Consider the following 15,279-nt stretch of genomic DNA (forward strand, 5'->3'; position numbering starts at 1 on the left):
CTCTCTGGAAGGCTGTAGCTCTCTCTTTGCAGGTGCAATTCAATCAGACAGGCATTGCATATTCCCCGCTAGTCATCGCCTAGTCCCCCAGGCACTGACCGAGTCATTGCCTACCCATCGCCTCGCTGGGAAATTGCATAATGCTGCAGAGACACAATGGAGAAAGGGATATTTTTAAATGTGTGCTTTATTTTTTTTTTTTTTAAACTTGTATAAATAAATACAAAATGACAAAGAGGTTCATGTTTACTAAACATTGCATTTGATTGTATGACATTACACAGTGTGTGTCACAATAGTTCACCTTGTAATTGTGTCCTTTTAGCTGTTGGTGCATAATTCTATAACTCATAGGATACAATTAGTCCTGAAGCTGCATCCAGCCACCCTTTTAGTGGAACCCCTGAGAGCTTACAATTGCAAGAGTGTATTAGGGGAGCGCTTGAGCCAATTGGCCGAAATTGGGGAATTTCCTAAGAGGGGTCTGGCATAGCAAAAGAAGAAGCTAATGGGAGGGGTAGGATAGATTCTCAAGAAAAGAAAAAGTGTTAAAGCTTTGGAGTATTTTTATTTCTGATTTTCTTCCCCTTAGCGGTTAACAGAAGTATATCTGAAGTAATCAAAGTCAGCAGAGATCACAGGTTCATTTAGGAATATGATTTTTTTCACGCTCACTGAGAGCAGGCAAAAGGACAAACCTTGCATGATCAGTTTTTACCTGAAGAGCTGGTTCATATTTTGATAAGGGTAAAAACATACTCAACCACTTGATGAAATGCTGATTCTCCAAACCACTTACCATCCTCACCCAGTGAAGGTCAACTGCCAAGGTTTTATAGACATACTCTGGTCATGATTTGCTTGCTTCTTTAAATTGCACTCCATGTGCTTTTTCACATTCATCCTCTCTTCTTCAGAAGGCTTAAATAGAGCTACTTTACCTTCACGTTTAGAGCTTATAGAAGTATTTGCTGGAAACAATTTTTGCATTGTTTGGCCTGTTTAAAGCAAATTGTTGTTTTCAGGTGGATTAGAATTTTGTCTAGATTTTTCCCATTATTCTGTGAAATACATATATTTCATACGTATTTTAGGAATGATGGTAGCTGTAAAGGATGATCCTTGACTACTTGAGATCTATGATTGGCCACCTAAGTATGGTTTATATTTGCTCACTGGCTGGCTTAATGTATATTAATGGGAACTATGTCTAAAGAAGCAATTGTGGATTTGAATGGTGTGAGAGCACCAGGGAACTGGTGACATTACACATAAGCCATAACAAGAAGTTAAAAACTGTAGAGAGGTTTGGGACTTTTACAATCTTTCCCTGACTTTATTTTTCCTGGACCAGGGGATTTTGGGTAACATTTAGCCGATTCTGCATTAAAAGCTGTGTTTCCATGCGAGTACCACGTTCGCTATTGTTTGCATTTGCTGTTGCCTTCCTGTGAAGTGCTGCTCGCTGGCGGTTCATCTGCTCCATCATCCCCGGCCGGTGGAGTTAGACCTCAAATCCTTCCTTCCTTTCGGCAGCATTTTGAAATAAGCTCGGTGGGTATCTGCCTTACCGGGGAACTATTTCCCACTTTACTGTTCCAGAAAATGATTGTATCCAAACACAGGTACCCCACTGCTTTGATACTGGACATACTGCTGTTACCTGGGTCTGTGACAAGGCTGAGACATTCTAGCAGTAAGTCAGAAAAAATATGTCTTTTCTCAGCTCACTTTCTGCCTCTCCCCTCCTGCACAGAAGTTTTTGTAAATGACATTATATGCTTTGAATTTGTCAGACTCAGTAAGAGTTTCCTAGCAGAACAAAGCTAAAAATGTGAACTCTTTTTAAAAAAAAGAAACCCCAGCATTTTCTGCTGAAAATCTCAAATCCAGCAACTCTATCCTCCTCTCCTCCCCCTTCCAATGTTTTGTTTCCACTGGGCAACATGTTTTGAAGCCAGCTGTTATACTCTGCTTGGAGTACACTGAAACCCCATAGTTCTTCCTGGCTTAGGAGTGGAATATTGAGCACCTTTTGAAAATACAGTAGTGAGAAATGAGGCTCACAAAATCACTGGTAATTGAGCCTCATAAAATCAGCTGCCACTTAGCAAAAATAATGGGACTTTTACTTGCGTTCCAATTTTCTCCTTCCCGCTGTGGCCACCTTCATTTCCAAATGTACTAACAGAGGCTAGAGATGGCAGGTGCAGAAAACCTTCTGGCATGAATAAACCAGTTCGTATCTAAAAAGATTTGTTTGATCTAAACAAAGTCTCTTTCACCAAACAGTTACCTCAATAAAACCCGCAATATGAATCTCAGATGGGCTGCGTGGCGTGAAGCCAAAGGCTGAGGGCTACCAAGCACTGGAGAAGCGTACGTACGCCTGGATGGCATCCATAGCACATCTATGTCTTAGCGCATCTACAGAGTACCACAGAGGCCAATATTTCTTATAAGCTTTTGAAGAACATTTAAAAAAGGAGTGCCCTCTTTTGCACAGCGCTCTGGTGAAGGAGGAATAAAGCTTTGCCCCACGGGGGCTCGGGTATGGGTTGTTTCCCATTACACCTGTGCCGGTCCGTGCTCGCCTCTGTGTCCCGGGTCCTCGGTCGCTCGGGCAGTGTCAGAGGGAACGTCTGCCTTAGAAAGAGGACGGACAAAACTCAGCTCAGCCTTCGGCTTCAAGGGGAAGAGGAAAACAGTCGTCTGGAATGTGATGGGCCATGCTTTAAACAAGTGTTATTAGCTATAACTCCTGTGAAGTCTGCGGAGAGGTGCTGATGTACACAAAGAGTACATCATTAAAGTATTTTTCCCATCATTTTTTCCATTTCTCCTTACCCAGGCTCCACAGTTTAAAGCTCTGTTGGTTGCAGTTGTCAATAATTTAAAACTCTTACCTTATTTTCAGCCTGGTGCTGGAACAGACCACCTGAAGAGCTCTCCAGGGCTGTGAGTACATTTGGGAGTTTTTCTGTGCAGGTTTTTATGGAGTTCTCTACAATAAATTTAGGCATTTCTCATCTGAGTCGACTTATTGTCTCCCTTGACTTTCCAGTTTCCAATATGTATTTGTCATTTCTACTTGTGAAATGTTCTCCATAAATTTATTATTTGCTTCTCACTTCAAACATTTTGTATTCCGAGATCTTGGCTTCTGAAGCACACACTGGGCAAAAAAAGGAACGCACCGATGTTAGCAATCCCTTCCATAATCCTGAAGTCACATATCTCAGCTCCTGATTTCCCCTTTCTAAGCCCAATTCTTTTAACCTTTTCCTGTAAATTAGATTCTTCGGGCTTGGTGTCACCACTGACTGCGAGGCAATAACTCTTCCTTTGATGGAGAGGTTTGGAGGGTGCCAAATGAGTCGTTTAAATGGTATTCTCTCTCTCTCTCTCGCTTTCTGTTTACTCTCCCCATTTCTGCAACTTCCATATTATAGATCTGCTGTGTAACATCCACAGAGATGGTGATATTAAATATAATATGATCTGACACTGAGCTTTGAATGCTTCTCCTTTCTAGATCTAGTAATATATGTGATGTCACTCGTATACATCAGAGGGATGTCAGAGCAGCAAAATGTTCTTGGCTTTGCTGTGATGGCTGCTGTAGCCACCCTTCCAGGAAGATCCAAGCTCTTGACAGAAATGGCTCCCATCAGAGGGGCTAATGAGCGGGAATAATACTGAAATTATGATGTGGGCATTGCCTCTGAAGCCAACACCAGGAGAGGCTCGGCAGAATCCCACCTCTGTTGCAGCCAGGGGTATGGTATGCTGATTGGTAAAACTGTCAATAGGCAAATCTGGAACAGCTTGCAATAGCATGCTGAGAGGAAAGGAAAGAAAGAAATTCAATTGCAGCTGCTCTTGACTCAGGAATCACCTTAAGAGAGCCAGCATTTCCCACTTCTCGCTGTAGGTAATGTGCCTGAGGGCTCACTTTGTCCAGAAAGAAAATTGATCGCATCTTCAAAAGAAAAGGAAAAAAATCCCTCCAACGCATGAGTATTTTAGCAGGAAGGTATGGCTATTTCAGAAACATTAAAAGTCAGCTGCCCCTCTCTAAGTAAGAGTTGTATTAAAAAAGAGTGAGGGTCCATTTGTTATTTTTCAGTAAGGTATGAGCCAGAATCCATCTGACTGATCCCTTTTTCTGTATGATATTGTATACATATCATGCTAAAGTCTCCAGCTCTGGCCTCCAGCTTAGATTATGAATGATATCTACCTTTTATTCCAAAGCAATGAGGTGCTGAATCTATATTTGAATTCATATAATTAGGCAACTGTGAATTTTTATTTTCCATACATGGATAGACCCTGTCTTTTATTAGACAGCCTTAATATACATTACAGCTGCAAATCTTACATAAGCTCATATAGCTTTGCTCACTCCTCATTCTACCTTAGACCTTCCTTCCCTTTGCAACTGAGAAGTTTTTATATCATTTCTCTCCCATCTGCCTGACACAATAAAACCTGAGTATTTTCCTTTCTCAACAGCTCTGCATTTCTGCAGCTCGCTTCTTTGTTCCTAAACTTCTTACCAACTTCTCTGGTGCTCCTCCCCTGCTGATTCATTACTAATTTCAGGACAGCTGAACCATTCTTCCTACCAGCTCTCAACTACCTTTCTGGGTTGGCTTTTCCTCCTCCTTATATGGAGCCAACTTGAGTTGGGCGTATAAAAAAATAGATAATTGCTATGGGGGTGTATGCACTAAATATATATTAGCGGGGCATCTCATTTTTCTGGAAATAGCTGACAAATATAAAATCATTTTTACTTGCAGCATCAGTGAACAGATTGCTTATTATGAAATATAATCAGTATGTGAAGGCATATTTTTTGCAAATTGCATTTTCTGGCATCAGTTTGTTTGTATACATTTAAAATTTTGTTTCCAGCAAACTTCACCTGTGCAACTCAGTAATTTCTAGGAAGATAAGTGTCAGTCTTGCTCAAAAGTATGCCTGCTCACAGAATAGAGCACATTTAAGGGGATTGAATGTGGCTAGAGAGAATCAGAATAGAATATTCTGCATTCATTTATAACATACTCCATTGTATATAGTCTGGATACCCAGCTACTAAGGTCTTTAACGTGCTGCTTGTATTTGCCATATGTATAAATTTTCAGTGGACTTTTTTATTTCTGCTGATGGGTTGTTAGATGTCTGATGCCTCAGTCTTTCTAGCCAGGTGCTTGGCATATATTTCAGTTATTCTCTGCCAGTAAACTGAAATCAGCAAAACAAATCCGGTTGTCCTCAGTAAGTTCTATATTGCCATTAACCTTTACATGTTTAAGTGATATTTACAGGATGAATGTAAACATGAGCACACTTCACCGTTTTGAGTCCATAATCCTGTCTAGTTTCTGTGTGCAAATAAGGAAATGTGGTATTTTGGAATGACAATATTCTGATTTGTATGCAGCAGCGTAAGAATTGCACGTGGAATTCAGACTTGTTGTTCGTGAACGTTTGTTGGGCTCAACTGTATTCCTTGATAACCTAAAAATCAGACTTGACATGCCTCTATTTTGAAGGTATACATACAGATGAATTTTCAGAATAAAACGTACTGATTACACACTTGGAAAGCCTGATTTTTGCAAATTAGATCTATGGAGAATTGCATGAAGGAGCTCTCGCTAACATAGACAAATGAGGCACACCAGCCTCCTACGGGAGTTTTGCTATTCGAGTTCCTGTGCGATCCTTAGATGTAGCCTCTCTCACATTAGATTAGCAATTAGAAAATGGATGTAATTTGATTTTCTGTTTCAGCCAGAATTTTTGCCAACAGTGCTTGTGGATCCTGAATTTAAGGCAACATGAGAAAGAACGACTGGAAGGGACAAGACCAGGAGCCGTAACAGGTGACAGGAGTCACCTTTAATTGCAGACCCAAACTTTGCATTAAACTAAAAAGTGGCCGACAGCCCTCGGCAGCCAAAAACCCACCAGCTCTCAGGCCTGCTACTGTTTGCAGTGACTCAGGCTTGGGTCTGGCTCTGCTTTTTGTAGTAAACTGATTCTTATCTCATTGCTGCAACCAGGTGCGACGGGGCAGCCGTAACTATCACCCTCGTCCCTTGGCGCGGTGGTTTGCTTCTCCATCTAAGCAGTTGGTCCAGGTGGGCCTATGGGGGTGCTGGTCCTCTTCCCCAAAACATTGGGAGAAGGTGTAAATGGGTGGTCGACCTGGGTGTGGGAAGAGGGTGATGGACCAGAGTCATCGGGAGATCCTGCGGCAGTGGCCGCGGTTCTGCTGGGGAGCGGGAGAGGTGGGTCTCTCAGCGATGATGGGGCTTCCTAAGGTGTTGGTAAGAAAATTTAAAATAGTAATAATTCTGTTCAACAGTAATACTTCAGGTCTACCTACCAGATCTCGGTAGGTCTCGTTCTTGTCTGAGCCGATAACCCTAGATTTTTGATCAAATCAGTTTGAGATTTTTACCTTAGCTGTTGGTTTGCCTGCTCAGGCTGGGGTTCTGCTGCTGGATTAGCTAGGAACCCCTCCAAAAAAGGACTTGGATCCCAGTAACATGGAAAGGAATAGACATGAAGCGAATGCATTTCCCCTGTGCTTGCTGCTGCTGAGCGGGGACAAGAGGGGCTACTGGAGAAGGAGCGCGCCCTTCGTCTCGGGGACGTCGCCGGCTCCGCGCTGCAGCAGGTGCCCCCGAACTGCTCCACCACCCCTCTCTGATGGGAGCTGGAGAGGACGCACGGCCTCGTTACTTGGGTTAGGCCAGGTAAATCGGTTTGCTAGGTTGGTGAGGGCATGGGACTTCTGTAGCAGTTTGGGAGCACAAGAAGCAAAGAGAGAGACAGCCATTTTATTTTAGGCTTATGCTATACATTGAGATTCATTATACAATTTTTTTTCCCTAAATTAATACAAAAATAGTAAAAATAGGTTAAAAAAAGCCCAAACGAAAACCCCTGACATCTTGCAAGCCATTTATTTGACGCACAGATTAAGACTTCTTGGAGCTTAAATAACCTAGAATTATTTATGCTGAATTTTTTTTTTTTTTTTCCTTTTCCCAAATTAAAAAAAGGTGATGACTTGCAGAACGCCAACGACATCAGACCAATTCGTGCCTGAGAAGGTGATGCTGAGGTGCCCCCTCTCCAGGCAGGAAGCTGTGCCAGGACCACGATGGGGCAAGTGGTGGCACGTCGGGGCACGCCGCTCTGCCCCAACCTACGCACCACGGGCAGGAATATGTGTTTGAATGCCCTCCTGGGATGCCTTTGCCATGTCTTTCTCAAAAAAAAACCCCAACCGAAAGTTCTCCCTTGAGCTTTCCTGGCCGCGGACGGGTTTCACAAGGGCTCCCTGGGGGCCCAACCCCAACCGAAAGTTCTCCCTTGCGCTTTCCTGGCCGCGGACGGGTTTCACAAGGGCTCCCTGGGGGCCCAACCCCACCACAATTTAGAGCTAAAGTTCCTCCCTGTTCTCTAATGCAATTGGGGAGGGAGTTGCAGAGGGGAAAAGGTTTCCCCTGCGCTGGGCTGGGGTCCCTGGGGGTGCCCTGCGGCGACGGTGCGGTACCTGGCCATGGGTGGAAGATGCTGCCCACCTTTGGGGAAGGGAAAGGGCTCTCTCCCCTCCATGCCCCCTTCTCATCAGACCTGTGTGCACCCCAGGAAGGCTTGCTTACTTCAAAATATTTATAAGAATATAAATGACAAGTCGTGTTAGTGATAAATGTAGGGGTAAAGCCATGGAAGAAATACTTTGCCCCCACGTAGCTAATTGTAGAATTTTATTTGTAGGGATTGGGGCTTTAACACCCGCGAAGGCAGGGGAGGAAAAGGCTCTGGGTAATCCTTTCTGACCAGGGTCTTCCAAAAAGTGGGTTCCCACAGGGCTCTTGCCTTACCACGAAAGCTCTGGTTCAGCAAAACCCATCAGCGCTGTCATAACCCAAGGCTAATTCCTGTTAACTCTGCTTCTCTTCCCTGCATCTCCTTGAGCACGCTGTCGGCTTCCAAAGTTAACAAATAGGAGAAACACCGGTTTGCTAAGCTTCAAAGCAACGGGTTCTCCTCCCACAAAACCCGCTTGCTAAAGAGCTGTTTCCGGCTTTCTTGCTGTTTTTAAGAGAAGTCATGGTTTTCCTTCTGACTCTCCTGAATTCTGCCCAGTCCTGCCACCACTCTGTTTTGTTTTCTCTTTGAATGCAAATAAAAAAAGGTGTCGGCTGAGGTGGGATTTGGTGGCTCACGGGGGGACAGTCAGCCTAGAGAAAAGCATTCAAAACTACACCTTTCAATTTACAGCACAGGTTTTACCTGAATTCGGCGCTGGCTCAGAAAGCCTCTGAGAGCAGATGCGAATCCTCACGCGGCTCCACGTAACCTCAGGCCACTTTGGTACTGTTTTCCCTCCAGGTTCATTCAGTTGACCATGATAAGCGTGTCTGCTTGTTTTTGGAAAAGAAGCTCTTTTTCTTTGCCGGACAGGTTTTTCTCAACCTTCACAGCTCTAATTTTAATCTAACAACTCGAACATTTTCTCTTAAAGCTTTGGGCAGAAAATTCTGGCTTCATCAATTAATTTTTATAGCGTAGTTATCCCAGCTATACCAACTTTTCTCTCGTCATTTTTTCCTCCAATTAGAATACTTGTAAATTGAAAATGAATTTGTGCTGACAGCATTAGGAATTATGTTACAAGAAAATTGGAGTGATCTTGATGGTCGTATGCACTTAGGTTGGTTCTTTTTCCCCCATGCTTACCCTGTAGTAAAAATATACTGTACACCATACCTTACCGTATGGAAATTTTAATGTTTGTAGAAGATATATGTGCTCAGTGAGCCACAGTCCTATATAGTCTTGTTAGCCTTAGCTAAAATTTTTGCTGTTAGATTTTAGTCAGTGCCTGACAGTGTATAATACTCTGTTCTACTCACTGAATTTATACAAAAATTGGGTCATCTATATTGCAAACAAAACCACAGTGATACCTGGGCTAAAAAGCCACTTAAGAGTATGACAAAAAACTGCTTAAGCCTAGGTAGTCTTCCAAAACGGAGGTTCACCAGTAAGGGTAAAATCTTATGCACAGTTAGCCACTGGGAGTGCTTTGGACTGAGAACGGAGCACAGCATCTGCACCTATTAATCAATCGGCGCAGTGAGGACCAATTGACTTTGGTGAAGATAATTGCTCCAGAGGAAAAAGTCAAAGAGGAGGAAGGCCAAAGTGGCTTAGCATAGTCTGAAACCTTGAGAACATGCCGTTTCTGGTTCATGTTGAGGTATTCAAGCTACCTGTAGAGAAGGAGTATTTGGTGCATCTCTCAGACACATCAGGATTCAGGCAGAAATCTCACGGACCTGGGCTGAGTACGCCTTGGACATTTTCATGGCTTTCCCTCGCCAAGCCTGGAGGTGGGGAGCGGAGTGGCGGCTTGAGGTGAAACTCGGTGAAAAATGTACGTAAGTTGTTTTTGGCTCTGGTTTGGGTTTCCTCTGTTCTGGGGATGCTTCAGAGACTGTCTCCTGCCTGTCCTGTCCTTCCCTGTGCGGAGAGGGGCACGGTTCCTCTTCCCCCTCCCAGTCCCGGGCGGCCATCAGGAGTTACTAGTTACTGGTGGGGTAACACGGCACTGGGCGGAACTGCTAGGGGGGGAATCTGCCCTTAAAAAGATTTTTAGGAATGGGCCAGACAAACACCCTTCAGAAACAATTTAAATGTTGTTGGCTCTGCCTTGGGGCAAGGGAGTGGGCTGCGTGACTTCTCACCCTGTCTTCTGCGGACACCCAGGCACGTCCTGCGGCACTTTGCCACCGGAGTGCCTCCACGTCCTTTTTCGGACAGGTCTGGAGATGAAGGAGTAATTTTACCACTGGTTTTTATTACCTTCCTTGAAGATCTCTGAAGGCCTCACATGCTGAGATTTAATGAGAGACCTGTGAAACTACAAGCTTGGCTTTGGACATCTCTTTAAAGATGCTCCTATCTATGCATTTCAATTAGATGTGAAGAGGTTTACAGTAGCTGTCTTTGCGTCTGGTGTTTGCAAGCGATAGCATCAGGGGTAGCAGAGGTGTAAAATCGGTGTTTGCCAGGTATTCCTCTCTGCAGTGTACAAACAACCTCTTTCACACATCTCCTGTTTCCAGGTGCCCCACAAGCCAGTAGATTGCTGCCGCCAAAAGTGGTCTGCAATTCCTCTGTAACTCTCAACTAATTTGCTAACGCTCTCAGAAGTTTAAAAGCCACTGCAGCTGCCTGTTGAACAGCCAGGAGATAGGGTGACTGTTATTTAAATGACGACCGGCACAGAAAATCTACAGTGAAGTATATTTAAGGAATGATTTTTGGCTGGAAAACATAGCCCCAAGCCTGAGTCTAAAGAAAAGAGGGGGAAAAAAAAAAATCTTTCACTTAGCCTCACATTCGTTTGGCCGTCTTCAAGGTGTCCGCCTGATTTCTGCCAAGGCTGAAGTTGTTGTTACAGCTTCCCAGCTGCTACCGCAGCAAATGTGGTTTGTTCAAGCAAAGAGCCTGTGCATTCCTGGACACTGCTTCCTTTCCTTCTGGTCGGAGAAGGGACTTATCCAGGGGAAAGTAAACGTTGCCAGCTGCACTGCCGACTTTTTTTGCTCGTCAGCGCGTAACATTTTGCTTCAGGGCAAAATATCTGGTTATCTTATTTTCTGCTAGGGAGGAAGCTTCAGAAGTATCTCTTTGCTTGAAAATTAATGTCCACTAGGCAGCATTTGCGGATTTTGCACAGGGCATTGGGGGGGGGGTCACTGGGGTTGGATGCTAAAGAGAATTCTCATGCAACGAAGCATACCCTGGGTTTGTGACCGCAGATGTGCTGATCACCGCTCCCAGCGGTCCAAGCCCCGTGGCTCCTGCAATATCCCTTTGCCCTCCAGATACTGTCATTGAGACAAACACCGTGCCAACTGCTGAAAACTTTTCAAGTACTCTTACTTTCCGGACGAGCTGTAAAAAGGAGTCCGGTTGCAATACATTCACTTTGCACTAGAAAGCAACAGTCCGTATATTCATGAGACCACCCGACACACCAGCGAGCTTCCCGCAACTGGGTTTTCGCAGGCAACATATAGTCAGAATACTCTCAGCAAAACCTACAGAATTGGCTTACGTATCCCCACTGGGGTTCAACTGCATGATAAAACCTTATAGTAATGAGCCTGTCGCTCTTAAGGGTGGAGGGGGTGGAGGAGGAAAGAGATGCTGCTTTATCTGTATTACTCCACATCACAGATGCTGACAGAATTATTGATTTAGAACTCACAGCTCCAAAAAGACTCAGTAATGTAATCTTTTTAAGTTGTTTTGTTGGTTTTTTTTTTTCTTCCCTCAGATGTGATGTTTTCAATAGACCCCTTAGATACGGGCTCTTTGGGGACGTTGTTAAACTTGCTGCTGCTAAACTGCAGCCCCAGCCTTTGGTTTGCTCCATACAACTCTCACGGTCTACTGTCTCTTGGAAGAGCCCATAGCTGCAAGGTCTATTGCTTTACAGGTACTCTAGGAAGATTGAGGGATTAAGTTATACATTATGTAAAACTACCCACTAATCCTCTTAGTGTGCATTACCAGTGAATGGCCTGAAATAGGCTCTCACTAAAAGAGCCCTAACATTCACTTTCTTGATGACATTTTACTATTTGAGGTTTGTGTCATGGATTTTGGTGCTGAAATATTCAGTACACCATCTTCTGTCTGCTGCTAGATCCACTCACACGTGTTAGTAGAGTGCTAACAAAATTACAGTTGGTAAAGCAGATTACATGTTTAACTAGTAGCGAGACATGTATAAAATAGAATTATATATTTTCTAGAGTGACAAGAGTCACTGGGATTTTTCTGTTCTTTTTTTTTTCTTTTTTGTTTTTATAAGAAAAAGAAACAGCTATAAAACCATGATTAAAAATGTTACAAGGGATGATTTACATTTTAAAATAACGATATTTTTAGGAAAAAAAAGTGATTTATAACGTAAAAGCATTTGGAAAGCATTTGGTTGCTGTGTACTGCCTTCTTTCCCAGTACAGTTTGCTATCTGTTATACAGTCTTGCATAAATGTTTAGATTAGGGGAGAAAAGAAAAATTAAATGTGATGGCTAAGACCTATAAGAGCTGACTCACTGACTTGAGTTATTGCTGTGCAGAAAGTTTGTAAAGCCTTTACATCCAGCGAACATTTAGTGCTACTTCAGCCTTGACAGTTGACCTTTCAATCTGATTGGGTTTAGCCACAATAATTGCAGCATCTGCAGTACAGGCGATGCAGACGGCTGCTTAGGAACCCAACTTCTCTCATTAGATCGTACTCCATGCATCTAAAATTCAACCCCTCTTTGCATGTGTGTGCAAATTCTCTCGTAATACCTGTTACAGGAGCTGAGCACGGTACAATCCCCCAGCTCTTTTTTAAAATTTATTTTTAGTTTCTCCCATCATTTTGAATATTCCTGGATTTAGCTTAGAGGGGGGAGGGAAAACCTCCAAACCCCTTCCTCTCCCCAGATATTTAGTCAGTACTGGTTTCTTTTTTTTTTTTTTTTTCCCTCAGTAAGACCTAGTGTAAAAAAGCAACAAACAAACAAGTTAGACTGTTGTAATTTGGTCAACCACTCGGGTGCTATCCATATCCACCATTTCAACACATTCTATTTCCTCACGGTTTTCAGGATTCTTCTTCTCTTTCCTCTTCTTCTTGGACGGTGGCAGGAAAGTCAGTATCACAGGTAAAATGGCAAAGCAGTGAAAGAAGGTGACTAATGCTATTAAAAACAAGCACCTGAACAGTGTACGGGTCAGATTTGAAGGCACAGCTGCAAGAGGAATCAGACCAACAATATAGCAGAGGTAGCTCTGCAAAATAGCTACCCCATGCACTTCCAGGGCATTTTTCACCCATTTAGTTCTTGTGAACTCTTTGCCCAGGACAAAGGTTGATAACAGTGGAGCACAGTTATCAATTGTATAATTAATTCCGTAAATTAAGCACAACACAGAAATACAATCTAGTTCCACTTTCCACAAGGTCATAAAACCTATAACTCCGAATTCAACCGAGGCAACAGTTAGAGTGAGCCAGACATTGATCAGAGAGTCTGCCACCAGGAATGCAGAGAAGAAGAGCAGAAATAAAGCACTAATGCAGGAGTTTTGTAAGGGCGCTCCCACTGAAGAGGCATAACGATCCATGTACACAAACGATGGATTGAAAACGATGAATTTCACCTTGGAGGTGAGAGAGAGCTTCCTCAGGGTCTCCAGGAGGTCATAAAGTTCTTCCCTCTTGGTTTCCATTGTCTTGGCCACCAAGAACATCCTGGAGGCCACGACATCGACTTCGTTGTTGTATTTCTTGGAAAAGATGATATCCTCTGAAAAATGGGCAAACTGAGGGGTCTTCAGGAAGGAGTTCCTCAACATATCAGTGAAGTTCTTCTTGGGCAATCCGGTAGATATGTTGAGTTTCCTAAGGTAATTTAAGTAGCTTTCAAACCAAGATATCCTCACAAAGCCCTTGGTATACTCCAGCACGTCCTCCTGGACACTGGTGTTCCAGTACTCGATCGACTCGTAGATGTAGAACCCAATCACCGGGCTGTAGTTACTGAAATACTTCTGCTGGGCAGTCGTATACTCAATGGTCCGTGTCGCGGTCGCTACGATGTTGCTCAGGTCTGACCCTTCACTGACCTGCAGGTAGCCCATTAAGGCAAAGGAAATATAAACAAGGTAAAAGAGAACTACAAAAGGCTTGACGTAAGTGTTTGTTATCCAGTCACAATAATAGCGTTTCAGGAACCACACCAAAAGATGACTCTCGTAAGTGTTCGCCTCCTCCGAATCCGCCGTGTCCTCGCTGAATTTGGCTGTCAGAAGAAACCTATACCATGCAGGCTTCTCTTGCAATACCTCTGGCTTTGGTACCTTTCTGCAGAAGATACTATGCTGGTAGTTGTTTTCTATGTAGCCAGTAAACACCAGGCTGGAACCATAAAAGGAGAGTACATAGAGGTAGTTGAAGAAAATTGCAATACAGGAATTGCAGCAGAAAATCCTGGCTGCTTCAATGTTAGTGAAGGGACTGGCACCTATTCCAAAAGTGACCAGGTACATGGCAGTGGTGAGAGAAAACGAGAGCATGGAGTCTGCAAATACGGCTGCAGTCCTCTCTTTAACGTGTTGGTCTTCTCTAGTTTTTCTCCAGGAGGACAACATTTCAAAAGTCCCATATAACCCATGACCTACAATAGAGAACAAAGCGAGTGTTTAAAGTACTCGAATCAACATGCGGAAAAACGTAACGTGGGCATGCTAAAAGCCTCAAAGGAGACACAGCTGGCCGTTACCAACGCTTGACGTAAACGTCCTGCAGAAGAGAGAAATGATTATGGAGGTCTAAGTCACAGGAGCGCGTTCGCTACCTGACTAGCAAATCTTACTGCCAGAGCTTGAGGAGAGTTCTGCATCGCTGGCGCAGGGTTGATGGGTTAAAGAAAAAGGATTTTTTTTTTCTGGTTGGCTGTTTCGTTTCATTATTTCGGAGTGCCTGTGATGGAAGATGCTTTGAAATTAGTTTTTCCTCGTGATGGGATCTGACCTGTGGTGAAAACAAAGAAATACGACCTTGAAGTGCCTATGCTGGAAGCAGAGCATTAGTTGGCTGCTTTGTAGAAAATCTGTAAAAAATGAAACTTTCATATAAGCTGAAAATTGTCAGTCACTGATTTCTCCACTTCCCGTACAAATTTTCCGTCAGGAAAAAGAAATCCTAGAAGCGGAACAAACAAAAAAAGCACAAATAAATTTTAGAGATGCAGAATGGGAGAACCGATATGGAACTGCTTAAGGCATTGGTCTTCTTACTTTAATATACCTAAGGGCTTGTAAAACCAAATGCAGCTCTATTTTTTCTTGGCAGTTCCCATGTTTTGTAATGTATTTAATTAACTCTTAAAATGGATATAGCATTCATGAAAGGAGATGAAGACCTGAGGACCTAAAATCCTGTATTTAACCCCCAAGCGCAGGTAAAGCGGGAAAAGTACACGGTTTTATCTTAATCCCTGCTTGGTCATCTTCCTCTTACGGTTTCTATTTTGTGATTGATAACCAAGGCGCATTTGGAGGACACAGACCTCTGCTCTCTCATAGTGGACCTGAGCTGGCACCAGCTATCAGGTGAGAGTGGCTGAGATAAAAGTAGGCTGATGTTTCACACAGAGATGAAC

General features: G+C 43.4%; 1 protein-coding gene across 1 annotated transcript in view; it reads right to left on the reverse strand.

Moving 5' to 3' along the window:
• Positions 1-1,856: 1,856 nt before the first annotated feature.
• The window catches only part of PTCHD1 (patched domain containing 1), a 44,031-nt gene continuing 30,608 nt past the window's right edge, over positions 1,857-15,279 (reverse strand). The window contains exon 3 of the mRNA XM_030020360.2: positions 1,857-14,292. Coding sequence (XP_029876220.1) covers positions 12,638-14,292 — 1,655 coding nt within the window. The 3' untranslated portion in view covers positions 1,857-12,637. The remainder of the gene's footprint in view (positions 14,293-15,279) is intronic.

The sequence above is a fragment of the Aquila chrysaetos genome, chromosome 7, assembly GCF_900496995.4.
Source record: "Aquila chrysaetos chrysaetos chromosome 7, bAquChr1.4, whole genome shotgun sequence".
NCBI classification, from domain to species: Eukaryota; Metazoa; Chordata; class Aves; order Accipitriformes; family Accipitridae; genus Aquila; species Aquila chrysaetos.